The 27,991-nt window shown below is 38.0% G+C and overlaps 1 protein-coding gene across 2 annotated transcripts; it reads left to right on the forward strand.

The window, feature by feature from the left end:
- The first annotated feature begins 540 nt into the window (after positions 1 to 540).
- CISD1 (CDGSH iron sulfur domain 1) lies at positions 541 to 21,382 on the forward strand. 2 transcript variants are annotated; one of them, XM_005865101.2, is made up of 5 exons: positions 541 to 739; positions 939 to 1,202; positions 7,836 to 7,930; positions 8,925 to 9,130; positions 20,980 to 21,382. In XM_005865101.2, the coding sequence occupies exons 3-5, from the start codon at positions 7,891 to 7,893 to the stop codon at positions 21,067 to 21,069; spliced, it is 336 nt and encodes a 111-aa protein (XP_005865163.1). In that variant the 5' UTR covers positions 541 to 739; positions 939 to 1,202; positions 7,836 to 7,890; the 3' UTR covers positions 21,070 to 21,382. The 2 variants fall into 2 exon arrangements, with proteins under 2 accessions (XP_005865163.1, XP_005865164.1); XM_005865102.2 differs by lacking the exons at positions 541 to 739; positions 7,836 to 7,930.
- Positions 21,383 to 27,991: the final 6,609 nt, after the last annotated feature.

Below are 27,991 nucleotides of genomic sequence, written 5' to 3' on the forward strand. Positions count from 1 at the left end.
GAGCGGCCGCTGCTGCGCCCAGGGTGGCTGGGGAGGCCACCCCTTCCCTGCATCCACTCCCTGCCGCTGCCACCCCACACAGAAACGATAGTCTAGACAGGCAGCGCCTTAGAAGACGCGCCTTCAAAACACCCTGCAAGTTCATCCTAGCCCAGTGGTTCTCAACCTTCTGGCCCTTTAAATACAGTTCCTCATGTTGTGACCCAACCATAAAATTATTTTCGTTGCTACTTCATCACTGTAATGTTGCTACTGTTATGAACCGTAACGTAAATATCTGACATGCGGGATGGTTTTAGGCGACCCCTGTGAAAGGGTCGTTCGACCGCCAAGGGGGCCGCGACCCACAGGTTGAGAACCGCTGTTAGCCCCTCGCCGCAATTTGGTGCCCCTAAAGGGCTCTTATAAAAAATTTTGGAACTGACACTGATTTCACACTGTAGATGGGAGAGAATAATCTTTTTTCCCCCAAGTTGTACTGAAAAAAAATTCAAGCACTTTTTTTTTTTGAAATTAGCCTTTTTTCTCTCTCTCTCCCACTCGACCCCTTAGCACAGGTTCCAAGGTCCTCAACAGCTGACCAACTGCTGGGTCAAAGGCAGAAGAAAGGGACGTGCCCCTGGAGCGAGGAGAGATTCCGGAATGGGGCTCAGCACTTGATTTCTGTGTCTGCCACTGGCATTCTGTAAGAAAGGTGGACCCGGCCTCGCAGGTACCGGTCTGGACAAGAAATTTTTAGGTAAGATCTTAGATATCTGATCGTGGCAAATGTCTCCCTAACACCTGTCCAGTGCCTGGGGAAACTCACACTGGGAGAGACGTAAAATCTGGCCTGGACTCCTTATTCCCGAGGCCCTGCCACCGGGGCCCCGCCCCGCAAGATTGCGCAAACTCAGTGGCGACCTCTCTAGCTCCCTTCCTCCCCCCTCCTCCGGCAGCTGTCAAAACCGGACCGCGGACTTCCTGGAGGCCCCGGACGCCGCTCTGCGCATGCTCAGCAGCAGCCGGGGTGGAGAATACGCACGTGCTTACGGACTGCCGCGGCGCCTGCGCGGTAGCCGCGGTCGCTGCCCGGAGTCGGTGCCCTTAGGACGCCTTTCGCACCTTGACTCGGCCTCTCCGCGCTAGCCGGTTGGGGTTCAGTGTCCGGTGCACACGCCCTGCAAGCGACGGCGCCATGAGCCTGTCTTCCAACGTACGAGGTGAAGTGGGGCCCGGGAGCGGGTGAGGCTGGCGGCCTGCGCGCCAGTGCAGCCTCGTCAGCACCTCTCCTGGCTGTTACCGCTGCTCCGGGCGTCCGCCGGTCTGGTCACCTTGAGATGCCCAAGGGCAAGCTCTTGGCCGACCTGCGGGCTCCCTGGGCCGAACGGGGAAAGCGGTGTGGATTGGCGGTATCCCCGGGCATATTTTGGCGTGGGGACCATGCAGACATCTCTCTACCCAGGTCCGGATCAGGTTTCCGCTAACTAGCCAAACCCTAAAACCTAATGATCCCGCCGCTAGCTTTTCTCTCTGGAGCCCCCTCTGTGTTCTGAAGGAATAGGGCTTGGGGAAAAGAAAAAAAGAGAGAGAGGAAAAACAAACAAAACAAAAACCTGTTTCCCCCTCTTCACGTTTAAATCACCGTGGAGTCTGAGCGTGTATTGCCTGCAACCCTGAAGGGATGCATGACTAATCACATTTTAGTTTCGCACATTTTTTTTTTTTAAAGGGAAGAAAGCCAATCCGAGATCTTAAGTTTTCCCAGTTTTTCATTATGCCTCTGGCATCTGGCGCTTCCTGGCTGTAGTCCAGGAGAGAAGATTGAAAACTGAGCTCATGGAGCGTTTCTTTTCTTTTTTTTTCCAGCCTTGCTCCCCATGTGCTAGTACCTAGCGTTTGGAAGTGTCACTTCACAGAAGGTCCAATTAAAATTAAGAGACTTTCTGGAAGTCAGTTAATGTGAACTTCATTTCATAACAATTCTTGGTGGTGTTATAACTATTAATATAATACTGTGCACCAGCTACACGATACATGTGATCTCTCTCTCTCTGCCCAGTATAAAATGCCACACCTCAAGGTTTGGTTACCTGTAACAGTAGTTAAGTAAAGGTAAAGAGATTGTCCAGAAGTTAATTAAAACGAACCCAATTGATTTATTCAGTAAATATTGACTACCTAGAATGCCAGAGTCTGTAAAAGAGTCCTACTGGTTTGAGCCCTAATTTTGTAATAGATTCTATACATTGGAGAATTCCTCTTCTGTTGCCAAAGTTACTGTTAGAGTGAGGGTGACAACCTATGACATATTTAAGTTACTAATGAGGTATATATAGGAGGTGATTATTTGCAAAAATTGTGTCAAAGGAGACTCATCTTGAGTCTCAAATAGAGGCACCTCGGTGCATTTAAAGTAGGGATTGATTTTTGTATGTGTGTTTTAAACAAACGTGTATTTTCTCAGGAATAAGACTATTGTGTAAAATAGGATACTGGTAATTTTTTAGGAAGACAGTTTGCACCTGTGTGATATGGGTGGAAAGATTCCAAAATGTGTCCTTAAAATGTGGACATTTTGTATAAACAGGCTCTAAACTCTGGTTTGGTAGCATACTATTGAAATGTGAAATAGGTGAACCATAGTGCTTCTTAATACTACCTACACAGGCTAATCTTTCTTGCAATTAAGACAGATTTGTTTTTTGTATTGTTTTTTTTTTTAATCTAACCGTAAGGGAATCTAAAAGTGACTTTCCCATTAGTTTGCAATTTTCTAAGGGGTAGGAAATTGTTTGGTGAAGAGGGTTATTAACTTAAAGTACGGTTGTTATGAGAAGTAGCTGTGGACTGACTGTCCCCGGTTCTGGTCAAGGACACATGCCAGGGTTGCAGGCTCAATCCCCAGTGGGGGGCATGTAGGAGGCAGCCGATCAATGATTCTCTCTCATCATTGATGTTTCTATCTCTCTCTCCCTCTCCCTTCCTCTCTGAAATAAAAAATAAATAAATAAAACAAATAAATAAAAGCAGAACGGTTGTTATGAGGATTCTGGGAAAAGGCCCAACGCCTTTGTAAATCTTTTCTACCAGCACCTTCTTTCTCAGATATAGTTGTGTGGCAAAGTATGGACAGAGAATGTCTTGGGAATCCACCTTGTAATGATAAGAGCTCACATTGTTCTCTCAAGTTTTAAACCAAACCTATTAGTTTTTACTAGATTGAAAATCATTTTAGATCATTTGATTTTGGGGAAGATGACCATGCCTCTTCTTAGTTAATTTAGTTAATAATTATAAAGGGCATAGAATAGTATTTGACAATGGTAACCACAATATAAGTATATGTATGTGTGTGTGCATACAAAATTCTTGTTTATATTCAAAAGAAAATAATGAGTGGGTTATAAGTAAAAGTGATGGGCCTCAGGCCAGGACATGAATCTGGGAGAAGTAATGAGGATGAGTGACTGAAATTGATATCCAAAGATCCCACTCATTGAAACGGCTCTTGACCATTTGGTCTATTATACTAAACTTGTATTCCCTTATTGGGGTGTAAGTGACATGCTTATACCAAACTCACTTTTAATTTCATATCAGATATTTTATTGTAGTTTATTATAGTTTCTATCATTAAATGGCTTTTACTACTAAGGAGTCGCTAAGGACTCTTCCACATACTTGGTAGACGAAGTTTGCTAAATATTTTGCTCCTCGATACCTCCAAAACTCACTGAATCCGCTCTCATCTGTAATCCTTCCCCTTAACTGAGGTCATTCTCCACATCTTCCAGTTGCCATTTTCTCCTGCTTCCTTAAACTCTTGCCTCACTAATGATATCTAATGATCTAAGTCCTGTCACTCAGAGGTTTTCTTCTCGTCAGCCCAAAGCAACTCATAATTCACCCTCATCTTTAAAAAGAAAAAAGAGCCAACTTAACCAAATACAGGTGTTACATGTATACACACTTTAACAGCTGATAGCTCAATTTGGAAAATGATATGGATTTTAATAAACACTGCCTTTATAATTATTCAAAGTGTGTGTGTATACATTTTTTGGGACATCCTATATTTTAAAAGGCCTTCCTTAATCTGTCCCCTCAAATCACTTTTTTTCATACTTTGCTTTATCCTCAGATTATAAAATAGGTGTTCATCTATCTACCTTGTGTTTTATTATTCATCCTAAACCTTGAATGCTACAATGTGTGTAACCAAAACTAAATTTCATAAATTCTTACTCTCTAACTTTTATATCCTTGTTTATTTTACTAAAACTAATTCATTTGGATTTAATAAATTCCTTGAGTCATTTAAAGTAACTGTTTAATGGCTTGGCTTTTTGAGAAAGAATGTACAGATCTGACAATAAAAAAGAAGCTCCGATGGGTTATAAACAAGTAACTAGGACAGTGATGGCGAACCTATGACACGCGTGTCAGGAGACACGCGAACTCATTTTTTTGGTTGATTTTTCTTTGTTAAATGGCATTTAAATATATAAAATAAATATCAAAAATATAAGTCTTTGTTTTACTATGGTTGCAAATATCAAAAAATTTCTATATGTGACACGGCACCAGAGTTAAGTTAGGGTTTTTCAAAATGCTGACACGCCAAGCTCAAAAGGTTCACCATCACTGAACTAGGAGGTTTGTGAGATAGAGGAAACAAAATTGTGGTGAGCTGATATTTCTTGGAGCTGAGTAAATGAGAGTTCATTAGAATATTCTCTGTGTATGTCTGAAACATTTCATAATAAATGTTTTTATTTTTAATCTCAGGAAATATTTAAATTTCAAACTTTGAAACAATAGATTAAGATGAGGCCAAAGATAAGTTATTTGGTGTAAGAGCAATGTGATGGTCTGATAGGCAGATGGAGCCGTAAAATCAAATTAGCAATCTATTATTTCTTCTTACACAATTTATATTGAATACCACCTGTATGCCAGGCCTTGAGAGAAAACATTACCAGGTACAGCCTACCAATCTGGGGGAGACCAAGGGAGGGAAAGATTTAAACACAGCTCCCCTCCCCCTCTCCTGAGATGAAAGGAACATTTTGATTCTGTGGCAGTTGACAGGCTGGAGTGAACAGTTTGGGGCAGAAAGGGACTAAAGGAAAAGAAACAGGGTGAGATTTCTGTGTAAATTAAAGCAAAATAATTCCCACACTAGAGAAAATCAGAGGAATGGGTTATAAATAATGGTGTAGGATTTTGGAACATGTTCATATTTTCTCTATCTCTAAATAATTCTAACGGATAAAACCAGAGATTATACAGTAACAGGCCAAGGGAAGAGTAAGACAGGTAGGAATTATTTAGGAATGTATCTGTATTTTGTTCTTTATGTTGGCTTACGGTATTTGTGTAGATAGAAAGCATTGTTAAGGAAGGTTGGATAAGCTGGGATTTGATCTAACTATAAGGAATACTGTACCTTGAGAGATGCCTATAGAAAAATGGAAGTGAACATAAACCAGAAAAGACAGCTGGGCCGGTGAGGCGCAGTGGTTAAGCATTGACTTATGGACCAGGAGGTCATGTTTCGATTCCTGGTCAAGGTACATGCCCAGATTGTGGGCTTGGGATGTGCACGAGGCAGCCAGTTAATGATTCTCTCTCATCATTGATGTTTCTTGCTTGCTCTCTGAAATCAATAAAAATATATTTTTTAAAAAATAAAAATAAACCAGAAGAAACAGAAATAATGTCAGGAAGTTGTCAACTGAAATGTCTTTAAGAATTAGATCTTAGCCCTGGCTGGGTAGTTTAGTTGATTAGAGCATCCTCCTGGTACACCAAGGTTGTGGGCACATACAAGAATCAACCAATGAATGCATAAATAAGTGGAACAGCAAATCGATGTTTCTCTCTTTCCCTTCCTCTCTCTCTAAAATCAATCAATCAATAAAAAATTTAATTGGGTCTTGGTAAAGTCTCTGTTGCCTCTAAGGTTGTATTTATTCTTAATATATACTAACAAAGACTAAATGTTACTTTGGTTTTCAATTCTTTCTCTATTCTAATTGTTAGCTTTTGAATCCATCATCATTCTTATATATCTTCACATAGTTTCCTTTTCCTTCTTTTCCCTCATTGCCAGTGACATCCACAGCTTTTTGCCAGAAAAGGCTGTTTGAGGCTGCAGTAATAAAGTCATAAACAGCATTTTTCTTATTCTGAGAAATTTTACATTTGTCTCTAAAGAGATTAGAGAATTAGAATTTGGGGAGGAAGAAAAGAAGAAATGGAAATTCTTTTCTTAATACCTTCTCTAGTTCTGTAATTCTAAGAAAAACTCACTGGAGCAAATACAAAGCCATTTTCCTAGCAGGCATGTGTTTGTGTGTGTGTGGCATTTACATAGGGTCACAGAGTGCCTGTTTTGATTCCTCATGGAACAACCACTCTTGGGTGATACCTAGAGTCAGTTCCCATTTCTTTCATTTACTATTGCCTCTGTTCCTTGTCAGTTATTCTGTCATTTCTTCCCCATCAAAAAATCCAGGGGAACTAAATGTTTTTAAAAAAATGTTAAAAAAAAAAAAAAAAAGGTTACCATATGGATTGAGTCGGTAATCTATATATATAAAAGCCTAAGCAACCGAACCGAATGATCGGTCGACCAGTTGCTATGACGTGCACTGATCACCGGGGGCAGACGCTCAACACAGGAGATGGTGGTCAGTGTGCTCCCACAGCCAACCTTGCGTGGACAGCTGGCCAACCTCCCACGGTCTCTCCCCCCAGCCAGCCGCAGTCCCTCCCCCTGGCTGGCCAACCTCCCACAGTCCCTCCCCCCAGCTGACAAGCCCCCCCAGTCGTCCCCAATCACTGGCCAGCCAAGGGACCCTCCCCACCTGTGCACGAATTCGTGCACTGGGCCTCTAGTATAAGATAAGAGAATAGAAGAATGTTTTAATGAGTAAAAAAGATTCTTTTGGCCTATTATAAGTTTCAGGTAGAAAATCCTATCGGATTCTCTTTTTATATTGTGAGACAAATTAATACTAGTCAATTGGGGTTCTTTGGGTCTCAGGCTTTTTTGTAATATGTAGGCGCCATTAAAATAAATCAGAGATTGCTTCATGATTCACCTAAAAAGTAGAGTGCAATTAAGATCAACAGCATTTAAGGAATTGTGTTAGTCTTTCAGGATATTCCCCCTTTTAAATTTCTTCTAAAGATAATATTCAGCAAACATAACTGTGAAGCAGCACTAAAATTCAAGACAAACCTACACAAAATGTTCAGTTAAAACATCCTTCAGTGAGGCCAAAGGTTTGAAGCTGTCAAATGACTTATTAACTTGTTTTCTCAGTCATGCAGCACCTGGGAAGAACATAGCACTAATGTTTATTTTATGAGATTATAGCAAGGAGGAATGGAAATGTTGGGGGAAGGAAAACAAACTAAATTACTTTGTAGAGAAAAATACTGTAGTTGAAAATAGAATACGAGGAACATGTTAATTAGAAGCATTGGTAAACACTAGATTATTAAATAAGCTAAGAGAAGACCAAGATAAAAGAAACTAAGTGTGAGAATAGTTATTCTTTTCCCATAGAGTTCTGTAAGAATTAGTTCCAATTTTATGTAAGGCACTGGTGGGTACGATGGTTAATAAGACATCTGACTGAATAGTGCAAATTAAGCCATACAGTTAGTTACTCATTATATGTTTTTATTTGGCCTTGGAATGTGTTTTTTATACTTATCTCTCTAGGGCTTTATTTGATAGTCTGGGAACTTATTTCAAACACTATGAAGATCTGACTCAGGAAGTGCTGGGAAGCAGTCCAGTGTGTTTATCCTGACCCCTGTTCAACTTTTTCCTGCAGTCCACTCCGTGCTGGGAATAGACAGCTGTCCTCTGAGGCTGAGGCTAACCAGACTATGCAGAACTTTCTCCTCTCCAGCAGTCTCTGGATATGGGGTAGCTGTTAAGTGCTTGGGTTTCTAAGGGCTCATTGAAAAAGAAAGCTATGTAAAAAAAATAAATAGATAGCCTGTTGGTCAAGCAAATAATTGAGTAGAAAAATGTCATTAAACTTATTTTTTTTATTTTTCAATTACAGTTGACATTCCATATTATTTTATATTAGTTTCCGGTGTATAGCTTAGTGGTTAGACATTATATAACTTAAAAGTGATCCCATGATAACTCTAGTTCTCACCTGGCACCATACATAGTTATGACAGTATTATTGACTATATCCCCTATCCTGTGCCTTATATCCCTGTGACTATTTTGTAACTACCAATTTGTACTTTTTAATCCCTTTGCCTTTTTCACCCAGCTCCTCAACCCCCAAAATGTCATTAAATTTAAAATGAAGTTTGTAGGGAATTTAGATAATCATCCACTGATGGATAATGAAAAATCAGAATTTATTAAATGAGAATATAACTGTAATTATATTACTCATGTTTAATATGAAACTAGTCCATTCTGATTTTTATTTTAATGAGGCAGCACTTTGAAATGTAAAGAAACAACTTTTTAATGACTTTGGAGCCCAGAATCATGTCGGATTTATCCCTTTGAATGTTTACTATTAAGGGTGGTTTTGTATGTATTTTTTAGAGCAATTGGTGTCTATAGACTCACATGTTATTTTAAATCTTTTTATGAACTCTTTAAAAATATTATTAAGCCTTGTTTTTCCTCTATCTATAAAGTGATTTTTAAGTTTCCCTCTTCTATTGTAATTTAGCTATCATTGCTATGGGCTGGGGAAAGTCTTAACAAAGTTTTACATCAGTGTGTTCTGACCATAAAGTTAATATTAAAAACCAACTTTGATTATTGAGATGCTAAATGCTCAAAAATTGAATCTCCTGAACATTATATTAGATTGTTAGTGTATATTTTATACATATTTATCAATAATTTTGATAATTATTCCTGTTTTTCTTCTCTGCTCTAGTTGAATGGATCGCAGCCGTTACCATTGCTGCTGGAACAGCCGCAATTGGTTATCTAGCTTACAAAAAATTTTATGTTAAAGATCATCGCAACAAAAATATGGTTAACCTACACATTCAGAAAGATGACCCCAAGGTCGTACATGCTTTTGACATGGAGGATTTGGGAGATAAAGCTGTGTACTGCCGTTGTTGGAGGTCCAAAAAGGTGAGGAAATAAGTCCTTTATATTAGTACCATTTTTAATGAAATACTTCTTTTTTTAAAATATTCTATCAAACAGGTATCACCAGATAATGTTAAGATAGCCAGCCCTTTTAAAAAAATTTTTGATGGATCCTTTTCTTTGTTTTCCTTATACTCTTCAGGAATATAGTTACTAAAATGTATAACCATTGCCCTGCTGGTTTGGCTCAATAGTTGAGCATCAACCCAAGAACCAGGAGGTCAGGATTCAATTCCCAGACAGGGCATATGCCTGGGTTGCGGGCTTGATCCCCAGTAGGGGGAGTGCAGGAGGCAGCCCATCAGTGATTCTCTCTCATCATTGATGTTTCTATCTCTCTCTCCCTCTCCCTTACTCTCTCTGAAATCAGTAAACACACACACACACACACACACAAGAATGGTTTAAAATAAAATGTATAACCACTATAAAGTAAAATTACATCATATTCTCCTTGAGTTCAGTTGAATATAACCATATTCTTAGCCAAAGAAGAGAAAGAAATCTCTTTATTTATTCGTAAAGATTTCCTCCTCAAGTGGATCTTAGCCTCTGCTATCCCACGAAAGGATGTATGCAGCCTAAATACAGAAACAGAAGAGGTGAAAAAAAGAAAAAGAAAGAAAGAAACAGAAGAGGTAAATGTTTTCTTGAGTTTCCAAACTCCTGGATTCTAGGAAAAGTTTTAGAAATTTCAAGAGAAAGTTTGGGAAAATTTGCCTTGAAATTTTTTATCTGGTAAACATATTGACCTTGTATCCTAAACTTTCTTTAAGCTGCAGCTTCTATAGTTAAATGTCTAACATTGTATTTTTTAAAAATCTTACTTTCTTTTGTGAGATTTGCATTTCATCAGGTTCCGTTTGGAAGTGTCATCTGTGATACCTGCAGCTTTTAGACAGTGATGACAGCTACTGATCTAAAGATGGCAAATTACTCTTCTAAGGTCACCTTGAAAAGCTTCATACACTGACTGACTTTCTGAAGGCACGTTACGTGAGGGACCTCTTCCTGTACTGCAGAGCCATTATCACAAATCAACATATCACATAGTAGGCACTAGAAAGCATATTCCACTAACTCCCTTCTCCCAAGACAATTGATGTTGCATAATCCAGTGATACAGTGCTTAGATTATGTCATAGTGTCTAAAAATGCTTAATGAACATATGGAATATGAACCAAAAATTAATAGTGCTATTGCAAGCTGTATCTTAAGAGCACTATTCATTTGGAATGTGGGATTGTTCAGAAGTACCAGTGGGGTTGCTAGGAAATAATCCTCAATAATATTCTATAGACTAGATCTGGTTTGTTTTTAAAAAATTATGCCTATAATAAGTTTCATTCTTTTATTGCTCATCAAAATATAGAAAGTAATACCTGTAGAAATGAGGGCATTTCTAAATCAAAGTTGTAATAGTTCTTTAGTCAGTGATGATTTTAAATAGTTCATTTAATGTCTATTCTATATATACGCATGGCAAAAGTAGTAAAACAGCAGGTATCATAGATGTGTATAGTGGATACAGTACAAGGGCTTTAAATAAAAAGAAGAGTTACACTGTGGGCTAGAATTTTCTGGGAAGGTATAGTGATATATATATGGAAGTTAAATTGCCCAGAAATATTGGTGGCATTTGAATAGACTAGCAAGTATTAGAAACTTTATCAAAATCTTCTGGAAAGAACTCATATGAGCAAAGGTGGGATCAATGAAGAATCTAGTCTTGTCCTTGCACTGTCTGCCCCCAGAAATAAGTCCAAATTGAAGAGAGTCTTGAGTGTACCAATGTGAGGAGTTTGTGCCTCCAGACTTGGGGGAGCTCCTTGTCAGGGATTTCAGACATAAACTTAAAAGACTTATACCAGGGTGCTAGCTATGGGACTGGAAAACAATGAACAGATAGATACATGAAACATTTGGAGGGAAGAATCAGCCAAATGCAACGATGATTTTTGTCAAAGATTGGGGGAGATCAGCTGACGCTCACTGAAGTATCTAAGCCTTTGAGTTTGTAGAGATGGTGCCATTAACAGAAATAAGGAATTCAGGGTGAACAGCTGGTTTCCTAGGACAGTAATAAGGAGTTTTATTTCAAAGAGTGAACTTACGGTGATGTTTGAATGGAAATGTACAGCAGACAATCTGAAAATGTGGGACTGAAGTTGAGACATCAGGGTTAGAGATAGAGATCAGCAAAATTGATGAGTCAGGCATAGGAATGCAACCAACCAATCCTGGATACAGATAAAAATCAAGGGCTTAGCCCTAACCGGTTTGGCTCAGTGGATAGAGCCTTCGGACTCAAGGGTCCCAGGTTCGATTCCAGTCAAGAGCATGTACCTTGGTTGCGGGCACATCCCCAGTAGGGGGTGTGCAGGAGGCAGCTGATCGATGTTTCTCTCTCATCTATGTTTCTAACTCTCTATCCCTCTCCCTTCCTCTCTGTAAAAAATCAATAAAATACATTTTTTTTAAAAAATCAAGGGCTTAATATGAACTCTTAGGGGATTTTCTGCATTTTGGGAAGAGGAATAAGAGCCAACAAAGGAGATTAAATGGGCCAGAGTTAAGAAGAAAACTAAGAATATTACGGCTTCACAGTGGAAAGGGGGAAAGTTTCAAAGATTTGGTTGTCGGCATGTCAACCAAGTGAATAGACTTAGTCAATTGACCTTTTGGTGTCATTTCAACAGAATAATTAGAAGCTGTGTCCAAGTGATTTAAAGTATGAATTCTTAATAAAAAATGCTAGAAGTCAAATCTTCAGTAAATGTGAATGAAGGAAAGAAAAAGAAATGAGATGACAGCTTTAGTGGACTCTAAAGCTTAGCTTTGAGGTCAAGTAAAGTGTGTTTACCTTGGTTGGGTTTTCCCAGAAGGTAAAGCGTCAATAAAGCAAATATATTCTTTTATGGACTAAGATCTCAAGTATTTCAGGAAGAATCACAAATAGACAGAGGTGGTGATTTGAATGTTTATCAGACTTTATAGTTCAACGTAACATTCCAGGATTATTCTTGCATCATACAATTTAGAATTTTCAGTTGGATAAACGGGATTACCATTTCCCATAGCTGGACTTTAAGGAATGCCAGATCAATCATTTTATTTTCAGCTTTCTCAGTCTTTTTTGTGTGTTTACCTTTTATGCCATTAATGATCCTCTTTGCATCTAGGATTTATCACTTTGGAATTTTCTCTGAATCTTGGATACTTTTTATTCCCAAAGTGAATATTACTTTGAATATTACTCAAGTTAATGGATGGTCTTCTTCAGGCATCTTTGGAAGCTCCCCGCATTCTTGAGGTTCCTAAGGTTGTCATAACACACAGGTGCCAAGTCACACATTTACATGTCAATGCACAGACTTGTAATTAATACCTTTGATTAGATAGATGTTACATTCAGTAATTTTTTACATTCAGTAATTTTTTTACTTATACAACCCAATTATTTTATCATAAAACGTAAATGCCTTTTTTACCTATTTCCAAAAAAGTTATATGTAATATAAACTTGAATATAGTCCTAATTTATCCTTAAGGTACAATCGCTGGTTTGTTATATGTATGTAACGAGTGGTTTTCCCAGAGCTAATGAATCAGATCTGTTAGTAACGTGTAGAAATTCATTTTTAAAAAAATATATTTTATTGATTTTTTACAGAGAGGAAGGGAGAAGGATAGAGAGTTAGAAACATTGATGAGAGAGAAACATCAATCAGCTGCCTCTTGCACACCCCCAATCAAGGTACATGCCCTTGATCGAAATCGAACCTGGGACCCTTGAGTCCGCAGACCGACGCTCTATCCACTGAGCCAAACCAATTAGGGATAGAAATTCATTTTTTAACACACTTCATTCTCCCTCTTCCCCCCAGAATTGGTATGCCCTCTGCTGTTTCAGAAACTGGCCTGAATAATATTTCATAATATTTCACCGAAGGGCTCTCCATATGTACAATGAGAAGGAAAGGAGCCAATAGAGAGGAAATGATTGAAGTGACTACAGGGGAAGATGCTATTTCAGACAGTGGTGTCTTGAAAGAGAGTGGAAGGAAATGAGACTAAACCCAGATGTAAAACTCAGCCTTAAAAAGGAAGATAGTCTTACTTTCGAAACAAGATGAGGGAACCTTGATGTAAGAGAGAAGAGTATGCAACATAGTCTTACTAGATTCCCACTCCACCCCACCCCCACTCACCTCAGGTAGGTTAGTTACATCATTTGCTGAGTGGTATTGTAGGCAGAGAGAAACGTGTTTTAGTACTCACTGATTCCAAGTCAAAGGATGGGAGAAAATGAAGCATTAATTTAGAGAGTTGTAGCTAAATATTTAAGAAAATAGGTAAATTTAGGATTTAGTTCAATTCATAAGTGAAAAATGAAACTTTAAAGACAATTAATTGAATTGGAGACCAATATTAACAACTGTGTATTACAGAGTCTGCTGAAACAACTTTTCCCCCTAAAATCACCCTCATTTTTATTAATGAACCAAATTAAGACCAATTTATTTACTACATTAAGTTTAGTTTCCATTTGCCCTGGTTATTTGCATAAACACAATAAGAATAGCAATTGATTATATAGGCTCTTTTTTAAATTTTTATTTATTTTTAAAATATATATTGATTTCAGAGAGGGAGAGATAGAAACATCAATGATGAGAGAGAATCATTGATTGGCTGCCTCCTGCACGCCCCCTACCAGGGATCGAGCCTGCAACCCAGGTATGTGCCCTTGACGAATCAAACCCAGGACCCTTCGGTCCACCGGCCAACGCTCTATCCACTGAGACAAACCAGCTAGGGCTAGGCTCTTTTTTTAAAAAAATTTTTATTATTATTATTGATTTCTGGGAGGAAGGAAGAGGGAGAGATAGAATCCTAAATGATGATAGAGAATCATTGATGGGCAGCCTTCTATATTCTATACACCCCCTACTAGGGATTGAGCTCACAACCCAGGCATGTGCCCTGACTGGGAATCGAACCCTGACCTCCTGATTCATGGGTCAAAGCTCAACCACTGAGCCACACCTGCAGGGCTATATATGCTCTTTAAAATCTGCTTTGCTGGAATTTCATGATTGAGCTTTAATTAGTCTCCCAGGGCAAAGAAGCTGAGCCACCTAGTTGCCATCAGGTTTTCCTGAAATACCTATAAACTTGGGTAAATTCCTCAAATTAAGATCCCCAATGATCTCCTTGAGGTTCCAATTGTTGGGCTAGTGACCTGTAGCCCTGCTTTTCATGTTCCCAAAGCCTTGATCCTTTAAGAGGCCTGGGAGAGAGAGCAGCCACCCCTCTCAAAGGGAAGGGAGAGTCCCTGTTAAGTCATTCCTGAGGCTCTTACAGAAGTTGGTACCAAAGATTCCTGGTGACCTATGTCTTGGCCAGCCAGACGAGACAGCACCTCGGGCCCTGCCAGCCTTTTCTAGGAATATTAGAGAGTGCCGGGTGTCCCAAGCGGATGAGCTAGGCTCTCATTTATCCAGAAAATGGTCCTGTTCAGAACCTCAGAAAGCAATTCCAATTGAAAAGTCAAAGTTAAAAAGGAGCCATCCTTTTTTTTTTTCCTGTCCTTAGTTATCTTGTCCCTTATCTATAGCCTAGAGCAGCGGTTCTCAACCTGTGGGTCACGACCCCTTTGGGGGTCGAACGACCCTTTCACAGGGGTCGCCTAACACCATCGGAAAACACATATATAATTACTTATTGTTTTTGTGATTAATCACTATGCTTTAATTATGTTCAATTTGTAACAATGAAAATACATCCTGCATATCAGATATTTACATTACGATTCATAACAGTAGCAAAATTACAGTTATGAAGTAGCAACGAAAATAATTTTATGGTTGGGGGTCACCACAACATGAGGAACTGTATTAAAGGGTCGCGGCATTAGGAAGGTTGAGAACCACTGGCCTAGGGTCTCTCAACCCTTAACCCTAGCTCCACCTCCAGGATTTCAAAAAGCTCAAAGTCAGCCTGAATTTAACTCCAGATACCAAAGAATGAAGAGAAAGTGTCCTTCAAGCCAACTGAAATTGAAATGAAATGCGAGGACCATTTTGGACCTATGTAGGACCATTTTCTTTTATTTACAGCTTCATGGTTTGAGTTGGGGTTTTTGGTGAGTGGTGGGCTTATTTTTGTTTTTGGAGGTGTGTGTTATAGAAAGTCTCAATCTATTAATGGTTTGGAAGTGGGTTGCACTGAGTCCATTTTTTCATAGAAAGAATATTTAACAAACAGAATAGGATATTTTCTGAATGTTGTAAGGACAGTGTTGTAAAATCTTAATCTGTGTTTATATGTTTATATGTTTTCCTATTACATCTACTATCTTATGTTTACCAAAGGATGTACATAAAAATGGTGTAAAATGTCACATTCTTTCAGGAAGTTTCAAAGATCTCACTGCTTTTGTTTACTTTCTCAACCAAAGGAAACCTGTTTCTCTGAATGATTTATGGTAATGAGCCAGAATGGCCCCAGGCAACTTCCTTGGGGAATATAATCCAAACTGTCCTTAAAAATACAAAGTTTGGAGAAGGAAGATAAAATTTTCTTCAGTTGCAGATAGAAGAGATAATTCAAAGAGGAGATGTATTTATTTCCATTTTGAATCACCCTAAAAACAGAAACATCATAACTTGAGATATGGGGCCCTTAAAAATAAACAAATCTTAGGTTTTTTATGAAGACCGTGGTAATGTTAGCTTTCCAAGTGTTTTTTCTTTTTCTTATAGATATTTCTTTCAATCTCTTCTCCATACTTTCTCCAACCCTGTTTTAAAGATATCTGAGATGAATGGATTTTTAATTGGTTTAACAAGCATACTAGGATATTTTCTGGACATACAGGAAAATCAGCCAATTTAATTCACAAGCTTTTCTCCAGGATATATTAATGAACAAAGACTAGTATCTTAGAACAAACTTTAAAATCAACTATGACCTAACCTTTTTTGCATCAAATATTGTATTTTTTTTAGTTTTAACTTTAAGTATTGATGCTATATGAACTGAATTAAATATACCATTTGTGTTTTTATAACTTCAGCTCTTTGCTTGACAAGTTTAACAAATTTCAAAATTTTAAATGAAAGAGGCTTAATAAAATTTTCATGTTTTCATTACATTAATATTTAATGCAAAAACTATACCTGCTCTGACTGGTTGGCTCAGTGGATAGAGCGTCAGTCTGCAGACTGAAGGGTCCTGGGTTCGATTCCAGTCAAGGGCACATGCCCAGGTTGTGGGCTCAATCCCCAGTAGGGGGCATGCAGGAGGCAGCCGATGTTTCTACCTCTCTCTCTCTCTCCTTTCCTCTCTGAAACCAATAAAAATATATTTTTTTAAAAACTACTATTCCTAGATTATGTTTGAAAGCACTTACCTATCACTTATTTTCTTTCTCTTGGATAAAAAAGTTAAAAATAAAATAAGACACTTTCTGAAAAACATTGTTATGTAATTTACTTTTTGAATTTTAATGCCCAGTAATTACCATTCATTCATTTATACTATATTAAGGATCATGAAGTAATTTCAATAAATATATTCTATTGAAATGTACAAAGCAGCCCTAAGAAATTGCTAATCTTATTTTGAAATAGCTCATTTTGACTTTGGTTGAAAAGAAAATGTTTAGTTGTTCATAACTTAAAATAAGAAATCCCTAATGCGTAAATATGATGGGAATACTTAACCTTCACATGAAGTTTGGGAGATGATTCTGACCTAAGTCAATAATTCCTGTGGTTAAGTGTTAATAGAAAGTAGTATTAAAAGATATCAGTGCCGCCCTAACTGGTTTGGCTCAGTGGATAGAGCGTCGGCCTGCGGACTCAAGGGTCCCAGGTTCGATTCTGGTCAAGGGCATATACCTTGGTTGCGGGCACATACCCAGTAGGGAGTGTGCAGGAGGCAGCTGATCGATGTTTCTCTCTCATCGATGTTTCTAACTCTCTATCCCTCTCCCTTCCTCTCTGTAAAAAATCAATAAAATATATCTTTAAAAAAAAAAAAAGATATCAGTGCCTCTGAACAAAATGGTTTTTAATACCTAGTTTACATTTTAAAGGCATAAAAGCATTTTTTATACACTTTAAAGGCATGAAAGTTTGTTAACAAATAGACAGGTCCTACTACTCACTAATTTTTAAACAAATATTCCTTTTTTACTTGTTTACTTTTAAGAACATGTGAAACATGTAAATTTCAGTTTTTAGGCAGAAACAGATTATTGTAAAAAGTATATTCTCTCTCTTTTTTTAAATCCTTACCCAAGGACATGCTTAGAGTGAGAAACGGAGAGAGAGAGAAAAACATGGATTGGTTGCCTTCCATAGGAACCCCAACCAGGGATCAAACCTCAACCCAGGCATATACATGCCCTGACCAAAATCAAACCGACAACCTTTCAGTGCACAGGCCAACACTCAACCAACTGAACCATTCCAGCCAGACTATAGTCTCATCCTGATGTATGGCTTTCTTAATCTTTATAAGATTTTCTTTATTCTCTATAGATTTCTCTCCTGTTCTTGATTCTATATATGGAGAAAAATAATTTGAGAAAATGAGTTAATTTTCTAGTATTTTTAACAGTGACATTAAAAAAGAAATAAAAGTGAAGCATGCTACATTAGTAAGTTATTTGAGGCTTTTTTACTTACTGATATTTGTTTTCCAGAAATATCTATATTTATAAAAGGCTAATATGCTAAGTGTCCCTCCCTCCGTCCTACTGGTCCCTATTACATGCACTGACCACCAGGGGGCAGACTCTCAATGCAGGAGCTGCTGAGCTGCAGTGACTTGACAGCAGCAGTTCTCGGGTGATGCACTCCAAAACCAGAGGAGGGAGCCCGATTCCTTGTGGGACCGCGCAATTCCACCTTTGGCTATGGGTTATGTTGTTCTTGGGGCACTGTTGGCCCCGAATCTGGTTTACTGCACACTTGCATTTGCGTTCCACACCCTGTATGACAGCAACTTTGCAGAGTGCCCTCTTGCACTCTGGGACCCCTCAGGGGATGTGGAGAGACAGTTTTGGCCCGATCTCCGCAGGCCAGGCCGAGGGACCCCACCTGCCGGAGGGACCCCGCTCACTCCACAGATGGCTTTCGAGCCGTGGGGCCACCCCATGTGCAGCTGGCTGGGGAGGACCTGTGGGAGGTTGGCTCCAGGGCGTGTCCGGCCCATCTGGCCCAGTCCCGCCCTGCCGGCCACCTTCTAATTAATTTCCTTTAAATGTACACAAATCTGAATCTGTGGACCGGGTCACTAGTGTTTTATAATCTGTGTGCATGAAACTTTACAGTGACATGTTTTATGTGAGCTATTTATAAAAATGGAGTCTTTTACAATGTAAACTTCCATTCTCACTGTAAAATCATGTGTTTATCAAACATATGCCACTTTGAAATGCTGTTCTTTGCTGTAGAATACATTTTAGTTTGATTTTTTTTTTTTATGGCCTCTTTCCTCATCTGTGCCAAAAAAACCTGAAAGCATGGGTTCATGTTTTTGCTGCAAGGACTTGTTTTTAATATGAATAAACTGTGTACCATATCATATTGACCTAAAAAAAGAAATAATGCAAGCTTCATATGTATGACATTTATATTGCCCCAAGATGAAACTTATACCTGGATATAGAAGGTATTCTGAAAACCTTGAGTTTTTCTGTAATTTTTAATTAATTTACTGCCTCTCAGAATTATATACAGATAGTAAAATTAAAATTGAATTTCATTAACATCAAATATTTTAATTTTTTGAATAGACACTGCTAATATCAAAGTTTAAGATTATATATCATCATTGTCTAGTTTCAGGTATCTGAAATTATATTCCCCTTCCCAGTGAGTAATCAGGCGATTTTACTCGTAAGGCCAAGACTCTTGTTACTATACTCTTCTAAACAGGCTCCTTCCATGCAATAGTGTACCTTATACTAAACATGAAACTCTAGATTAAATGGAACAGGTGCTAGCTATCATTGTGTGACATGAAATAGAAGTGAAGCTATAAATATAGAAAGAGAGAAACAAAATAATCTAGTGATAATTGAGCCTTCTAAGTGTAAAATCCTGAGGAGACAACTAAAACACTGTTGAATCCTTATTTTTATTAAATAACAGTAGGAAGGATATATTTGCAAAAACCAATGATACACATACACACACAGAGAGAGGTCATGTATAAAAATATACCTAATTATAATAACCAATGACCATATAAGAGAAATAATCTTGTCAGAAATACATGAGACTTGAGAATGAAAACTGCAAGAGAAATAAAATAGGATTTGGCAAAAACAAAATTCTCATGTTTATGAGGAAGAATAAATAGGTAGAATTTAAATAAAGTTAGGTAAAGGATAAATAGGAAAGGTTTAATAAAGAATAATATGGCTCAGCCAGCATGACTCAGTGGTTGAGCATTGACCTATGAACCAGAAGGTCATGGTTCAATTCCTGGTCAGGGGGCATGCAGGAGGCAGCCAATCAATGATTCTTTCTCATCATACATGTTTCTAGCTCCCCCTTCCTCTCTGAAATCATTAGAAAGGTATTTTTTTAAAGTAATAATATAGAGGAAAACTAGCCCAATTTTAAGCTTATTTTAATCAGTTATTTTCCCAGTGGAATAGGTTGATGAATATAATAATGTCAAACCTGTATCTAGGCATTGTATATTTTATTTTGATAAAATTATGAAGAAAGGTATAACAATCTAGGATGCAACCTCTAAAAATATTGAAGCAACAAGATCTAGAACAGCATTTTGCAAAGTGTACTGTACTCTATACAACGTTGTGATCGTGGATAAGTTAAAAATGCCCATAATCTAGTCAGTTTGGAAGAGTTTGGGGTAAAATAGAGTTTTTTTTATAGCAGGACCTTTGTAAAATAATAATGTATATTGTGAATCAAAATAGCTTTGTATGTGGGTCGTTTGTATGTTTTTTAAACACAGAATAAAACCATATTAGAATATATTGCAGCACTAACTTCTTTGGAGCATATTCTGGGAAACACTTAAACAATTTTTTGTCCTTTCCCTCCCACTGGACACCAAAAGATCAGCTATATCTAAAATGTGAAATCATGAGCCCGGCCAGCTTGGCTCAGTGGTTGAGCATTGACCAACGAACCAGGAGGTCACGGTTCAATTCCTGATCAAGGCATATGCCCAGGTTGAAAGCTCAATCCCCAGTGGAGCATGAAGGAGGCAGCCAATTGATTCTGTCTCATCATTGATGTTTCTATCGCTCTCTCCCTCTTCCTTCCTTTGTGAAATCAATAAAAATGTACTTAAAAATGAAAAATGTGAAATCATGAAACGGAATGTGAATCTACCATATTTCTAGAAAAAAGTCTCCATGAAAGATGTTAAAAAGAGAGAAATGTATGAAAGGAAATGTATGGTGTTAAATAGGCCTATTTGTATGAAAATGGGAAAATTAAGGGCATGAAAAACTAAGCAAAATAAAAAGGTTTAGGGGAAAAAATTGTATTAAGTTGATCAACAGGGATCATATACAAATTGATCTTAAATAAGTGAACTTAGGCTCTTAAATAAATAGGCAATGGATATAGCCAGTTCACTGAAAAGGAATTATAACTAGTATATAAACATGGAAGGGTTTTCAAAATCCATACTCAAATATCACAAATAGGAATGCTAGTTTATATTCAGTCATCATGATATATATGTGACTTGAACATCACCCCCACTCTGCCAAACATAATATTGACTTTGTGATTAGACATTTTACATTCTCTTTTTCTCTTCCCAGTTCCCGTTCTGCGATGGAGCTCACACAAAACACAACGAAGAGACTGGAGATAATGTGGGACCTCTGATCATTAAGAGAAAAGAAACCTAGATCGACAGTTTCCATGCTGCAAACCAAGTCATCCTGATTGTTTAATTAGAATGACTGCCACTTTAGTCTAATTCACCTTCTCTGGGTTCTAGATGTGGTATATTACAAACCGCAGCTTTCATATTCATGTCATTTGCCTTACTTGTTGAACCATCGTGGTGCACGTTTGTTTAAACAAAGGAAAAAGTGAAACTGACCTCATGGCTTGTGGGTTATTTTGGTTTTGTAAGGATCTGTTTCTTTGCATTTAATATAATCACATTAGAATGTAGTTGTATGTTCAAGTTAACATTAAATTATTCTCAAAATCGTGTATGTGCAGATTTACTTACAATTTTCAAGAAAAATTATCACCTTTTATTAGTTAACTGAGAAAGTAAATTGGGTGTGGTTAAGCTACATTAGTCTCTTAAGACTTAATGCAATCTAGGAATAACCTGTTATGACCTTGGTTTTCTTCTTGACAGTGATAGTGACACTGAGAAAATATGGCTGCTGTGTTTTCCCAGTTTTTAATCAAAATGAACTTTGAATGTTATTCTGCTTATTTAGAAATGGGCCAGGTCAATAATAAAGGGGTGGTAACTTCTTTGTACTCATCTTCATGGATATTTAATTGATCCATTAAGGTAACCAATAGTGGCTATTTTTAAAAATATATATTTTATTGATATTTTTACAGAGAGGAAGGGAGAAGGATAGAGAGTTAGAAACATCGATGAGAAACATCAATCAGCTGCCTCCTGCACACCCCCCACTGGGGATATGCCTGCAACCAAGGTACATGCCCTTGACGGGAATCGAACCCAGGACCCTTCAGTCCACAGGCTGATGCTCTATCCACTGAGCCAAACTGCTTCCATGTAATAGTGACTATTTAGATCACAGAGAAAATAGACACAAGTTGTCATGAAGAATGTCTTAAATGTTCCAGGATTCTAGCCCAAGCAGTGGCAAGCACTTGATATGGGGACATTTAATTGGAGCATGTAATATCAAATCTCTTGAACACAAAGCCACACATCCATGACAAATAGTAATCACAGGGCCAGATCAAAGGTGTGAAAACATTTTTATTTCCCATGTTGATAATTAGGCATATGACTGGTTCTAGTAAAACTATTTTGGGGAGAAAAATAAGAATTACATCCTCTTTTAAATTGTATGATCTTTTTCTTAAAAGCCAAAATTTGAAGACAAATATTTTTGTCGCACTTTTTTAAAAGTGCATGTTTATTGCTGAAAGTACTACAGATGTCCCCTCTTTTTCCCCATTGACTCTTTCTAGCTTGCCCCCATTCCCCATCCCAGGCCCTCGCCACACTATTGTCTGTGTCCATGGGCCATGCATATATGCATTTAAGTTTCTTGGTTAATCTCTTCCCACCCACCCCCCACCTTCCCTCTGAGATTCCATAGTCTGTTCCATGCTTCCATGTCTCTGGTATTTTGTTCATCAGTTTATTTTGTTCTTTAGATTCCACATATGAGTAAGATTATGTGATACTTTCTTTCTCTGTCTGGCTCATTTCACTTAGAATAATACTCTCCAGGTCCCTCCATGCTGTCTGAAAGGGTAAGAGATCCTTCTTTTTTACAGCTGCATAGTATTCCATGGTGTAAATGTACCACAGCTTTTTTATCCACTCATCTACTGATGGGCACTTGGGCTATTTCCAGATCTTAGCTATAAACATAGAGATGCTACTATGAACATGTGGGTGCATACATTTTTTTCTGATTGGTGTTTTGGGTTTCTTAGGATATATTCTTAGAAGTGGGATCACTAGGTCAAATGGCAGTTCCATATTTAATTTTTTTGAGGAAAACCCATACTGTTTTTCCATAGTGGCTGCACCAGTCTGCATTCCCACCAGCAGTGTAGTAGGGTTCCCTTTTCTCCACATTCTCGCCAGCACTTGTCATGTGTTAATTTGTTGATGGTAGCCATTCTGTATGTCATACTTTTCAAAGACAGTCCAGGGCATTACATTCATTACTTATTCAGAAAAAAAGAAAATGTGAAAAGTAATTAGGAGCAATAAAAGAAGAAAGGCATAGTTAACATTTTTAAAAGAGAATTCTGGGTTTTATGGGTTAGAAGGGAAAAAATGACAAGATGTATATGTAATGTAGACTAATGTGAAATTGACAAAAGTAACAGGTAAACATTCTTAGTGTCACTGGATTCTCAGTAGTGGTCAATCACAAGCTCCTACTTGCTAAAATGCAGAATCACCTTGGAAGTCACAAGAATCAATGAAACCAGACATCAGCGTTCTTATGTATGATCACTGATATTTCTTAAATATACAGTTTTGCATATTATGGTAGACAAAGTTGATCCCCAGATTGTGAGTGCTGGTTTTAAGTAACCCATTTGACTTACTTGGACATGTTTTTAAAGCACATCCTCACAAAATCTAAAATATCACAAACCCAGATTCTACCTATCAGTTTCTTAGGATAAATTTTTTCTTTGCCCCTTCCCCCTTTTAAAATAAGTATGAATGGGTCAGCAAAAAGCATCATTCTTTTATTTTTTAATATAGTTTTATTGATTTCAGAGAGAGGAAGGGAGAGAGAGAGAGAAACATCAATGATGAGAGAGAATCATTATCAGCCTCCTACACACCCCCCAATGGGGAATCAAGCCCACAGCCTGGGCATGTTCCCTGACCGGGAATCAAACTGAACTCCTGGTTCATGTGTGGACGCTCATCCACTGAGCTACAGCGGTTGGGCACATCTTGCAAAAGGTTAATTTCAAAGAAAAAAATCCATGAATTCCTAAAGTTTCTGATAGAGGGACATTCTCTTAATAGATCAAACTTTTCTTAATCTTGAATTTGAAATTATATTACACATTTTCATAGTTAGTGGAGGGGAAAAAGTAGCACCAGTTCTCAAAATTATTTTTCAAAGGCATAGGAAAAATGTGGGTGTGTGTGTTTATGGTGAAATTGGAAATAATCACCTCCCTGTGAAATGCAGATAGCATCAACTACCTCCTGCACACACCACCTCCTGCACAGGATCGAGTCCCCAACCTGGAATCGAACATTGACCTCCTGGTTCATAGGTCGATGCTCAACCACTGAGCTGGCTGGACTAGTCCATACTCTTAAACTAGGATTTCTTTGGATATTAAAACCTTTTCGTGTTACTTAACCTAAAAGGTCAAGTGGGTGTGGCTAAGGTAATGTGAGATGTTTTCACACAAAAGTCGTGTGCAATTACTGTTCTCATTTAAGCACCCTAAAGCTTCTAAATTTTCATTGATTGGAAAATCAGAGAAGTAGAACTTCACCACACCACCACCATCTTTTCATCCTCTATATCATTGATGTTCCAATGATTTCCAAAATAAGATTTTGGGCTAGGTTGAGAAGTTTCTAATGTTATGAGGAAACTTGATTCTGCAGTGATTTAGAATGACATTTGTCTGTTTATGCAACAGACATGTATTAAGCATATAACTGTAGACTGTAATTGAGAATTCAACATTTGGAGAATTAAAAGCTCACAGTTTAGATTACATCATTTATGACCTGGGTTATATAATTTATAATTTGATGTTATTTTCCTTGACAAATAACAGCTACAGTCATGTCTACAAAGTCTACTACAAAGTAGATGGATTTATTTGATTATGCATTTGATTTTTGTTTTAAAATAAACATCAATCAAGGTTCCTAATTAGCAACATGTTTAGTGCTTGGTTATCTGTGAGGGCATATTGCCCTACTAGTTGTCAGGAGCTATGCTTTCCCTGATTTTAACACTGATTGCAGGCAAAGCCACTCACCTCTCAGCCTTGAAATTGAAGTAGTTGGACTAAATGGCATTTTAAGCAATTGTTTCCAAATTCTAGGCCAAAACTAAATTTCAGCGCGCGCACACACATACACACACACACACACACACACACACCTCATAGAAGGTTATCAACTAAAATTTAATTTTTATAAGATTATTAAGTGTGGGAACAAGTAAGCCACGATCCTATATAAAGTTTTCAGACTTATTTTTTTAAGATATTAAAACAACATAATTTGATTTTGATACTTCATTTTTATATATAGAAGCTTTTATATAGATTATTAGCACAATGGATTGAGACTTCATGCAAAATTATTAATGTTAAAAAATGGTTTTTAATTCACTTTCCAATCATGGATCCACACTAATACAGTGCCAATCTGTCCTAATCCTTTCACAACCTATAACTTTAACATAGAAATTTGCAAAGGATGATTGTTAGCTGCACATCTGCCTTTCCTATGAAAAGTCTGATTTTCGCCCTAACTGGTTTGGCTCACTGGATGGAGCGTCAGCCTGCGGACTGAAGGGTTCCAGGTTCGATTCCGGTCAAGGGTAGTACCTTGGTTGCGGGCACGTCCCCAGTAGGGAGTATGCAGGAGGCAGCTGATCGGTGTTTCTCTCTCATCGATGTTTCTGGCTTTCTGTCCCTCTCCCTTTCTCTCTATAAAAAAAAAAAAAGTCTATACTTTTTCTGTATTTTAAAGAAGAATTTCATTTAAAAATTGCATGTATTAACTGAAGTTTCCAGAAATCCTGCCAAAGAGTAAAGACTGGCAATAAGATTGTAATCAGTAAATGAGAGAATATGATTAAGATTATAAATTAGGAGTATTAAGCCCTGGTCAGTAGCTCAGTGGTTAGAGCATAGGCCCATGCACCAAGGGGTCTCCGGTTTGATTCCCAGTCAAGGGTATGTACCTGGGTTGCAGGTTTGATTCCCCTGCCCCAGTAGGGGCTCAGGTGGGAGGCAACCAATTGATGTCTCTCTCACTTCAATGTTTCTCTCTCTTACCTCCTCCCCCTTCCTTTCCACTCTCTCTAAAAATAAGTGGAAAAAATATCCTCTGTTGAGGATTAACCAAAAATTTTTTAAAATAAATTAGGAGTATTGATAGGGTGTCACTCCTTAGGCCTGTGAATGAAAAAAAGGGGGCGGGGGGCAGTTCAACCACAAACGTGGAACAGAAGTGCCAAGCTGAGAATGTTGTCAAGTGGGCATTGTGCAAACTAGATGTTCTTCACTTTCAGTAACGACCTGTATATCTCAGGATAGTCTATTTCTTTCTAGTTCTTCGAACCTGTCACAGATAAGCAGAAGTCAGTTTCTGTCAAGATCTGGATCTTCAAGTGTTATTTCAAAAGTTGTTTTCATTTGTCAGTATACAGAGTTTTCTAGATTCCCAGCTTTATTTTATGTTTAAAATAATTTTGAACATTGCCCACATGCTCATTATGGCAAGGTAAATTATTTGTTTTTTCTAGTAATACTGCCAACCAACACTTTAATTGTTGGCTTAAGCAGTGGCTCATCTAACTCCATTTACAGGATAGATAGGAGAGATGATGTCTCTTATGGCTCTGTCATCCATTAAACTTAGTTAAATCTGTTAAACTTATTTCAAATCTCCCAACTATGAAAGGTAGACTTCAATTTATGTCCTCCATCTACAGAGCAATCCTCTTTACCACAGACTTTCTTGACACAGGCTTCTTCCACTACCCTCTCCTACTACACCCCATCATTCCACACAATGAGGTTGTGTTCACCTCAATGCCATTACGATTTTTTAAAATATACTTTTATTGATTTTAGAGAGGAAGGGAGAAGGATAGAGAGATAGAAACATCAATGATGAGAGAGAATCATTGATCGGCTGCCTCCTGCACACCCCGCACTGGGGATCGAGCCCGCAACCCAGGCATGTGCCCTTGGCCGGAATCAAACCTGGGACCCTTCAGTCTGCAGGCTGACGTTTTATCCACTGAGCAAAACCGGCTAGGTCCCATTAAGATTTTTTACTTACAATTTCTTAGCCTTCATCTTTCCAACTTGCAGTCTGCCCTGTAAGTTGGACCTTTTTCTTATCTCTTCACCTCCACATTCATTCCAACAAAGAGCATTTTGGTCATCACTTAAAGCAGCTGCATCCTTTCTCTTTTAGGATCCCCCAGGAAGCGGCTTCTAGCACAAAGCTAAAATAACATTGGCTGGTTACTACTTCCATCCTGACCCTGGACGCCACCTAGTGTACAGTCTCTGATAATGAAAGTATTAAGTTCTAAATTACAGTTATTAGTATGCCCTCGAGTTAAGGCCCTGATCCTGAAGTACCTTTGTACCCCCAGAAGTCTGCTCACTTACAGCAGCTCACAGCTTACAGTTTCTGCGACTCCCTCATGCCTTTAGCTTCTGGTTTGCCAAGTCATTGTAATGCCACAGGACTCACTTCTTTTTAAACCCTAAGGAAGAAAATGTTGCCAGTTTTGATCATTGCAATATACTCAGTACCCGGAACAGTTACAAGTACACAGCAGGTGCTTAATAAGTACTCATTTTAATTCATACGAGATTTGAATGTAAGTTTTAAAGAATACAAAAGTAATTCCCAAAAAGTATTTCTGTCTTGTTCTACACCAAACCCTGATTATCATTTTTTTTCAAGTTTGTTCCTCTGCATTCAGTATTATAGACTTTTGAACATGCCTATTGGGAAAATTTACTCAATAGCTATCTTATCTTGATAAGAGTGGCTGTAATTTAGTCTGATGCTTCTGTGCCTAAACTTATAGTGTAAAAGCCAGCAAACGAATAGTAATACTATCCAGATCAGCTTGTGTTAGGGCAGTATGCACATGATGTGTTATACCTGGGGTGGGAGGGGAACTGTGGCATTTGGGATGTTTAAAATCTGTGGACATGGCTTTGGGAGAAGAGGAAGCTGCTATGAAAAAGACCAAAATACTTCTGGTATTTGTCAATCTGGAAGGCTTTCTCTTTTTTCTTTTTTTAAAATATATTTTTATTGATTTCAGAGAGGAAGGGAGAGGAAGAGATAGATACATCAATGATGAGAGGGAATCATTGATTGGCTGCCTC

Source organism: Myotis brandtii, unplaced genomic scaffold (assembly GCF_000412655.1).
Source record: "Myotis brandtii unplaced genomic scaffold, ASM41265v1 scaffold196, whole genome shotgun sequence".
Classification (NCBI taxonomy): domain Eukaryota; kingdom Metazoa; phylum Chordata; class Mammalia; order Chiroptera; family Vespertilionidae; genus Myotis; species Myotis brandtii.

Bases quoted from the DNA above. Each gene is read 5' to 3' on its own strand.
- CISD1 (XM_005865101.2), top strand. From the start codon at position 7,891: ATGCAGAACTTTCTCCTCTCCAGCAGTCTCTGGATATGGG. The intron at 7,931-8,924 runs GTAGCTGTTAAG...TCTCTGCTCTAG, and splicing joins CAGCAGTCTCTGGATATGGG to TTGAATGGATCGCAGCCGTT. The intron at 9,131-20,979 runs GTGAGGAAATAA...TTCTCTTCCCAG, and splicing joins GTTGTTGGAGGTCCAAAAAG to TTCCCGTTCTGCGATGGAGC.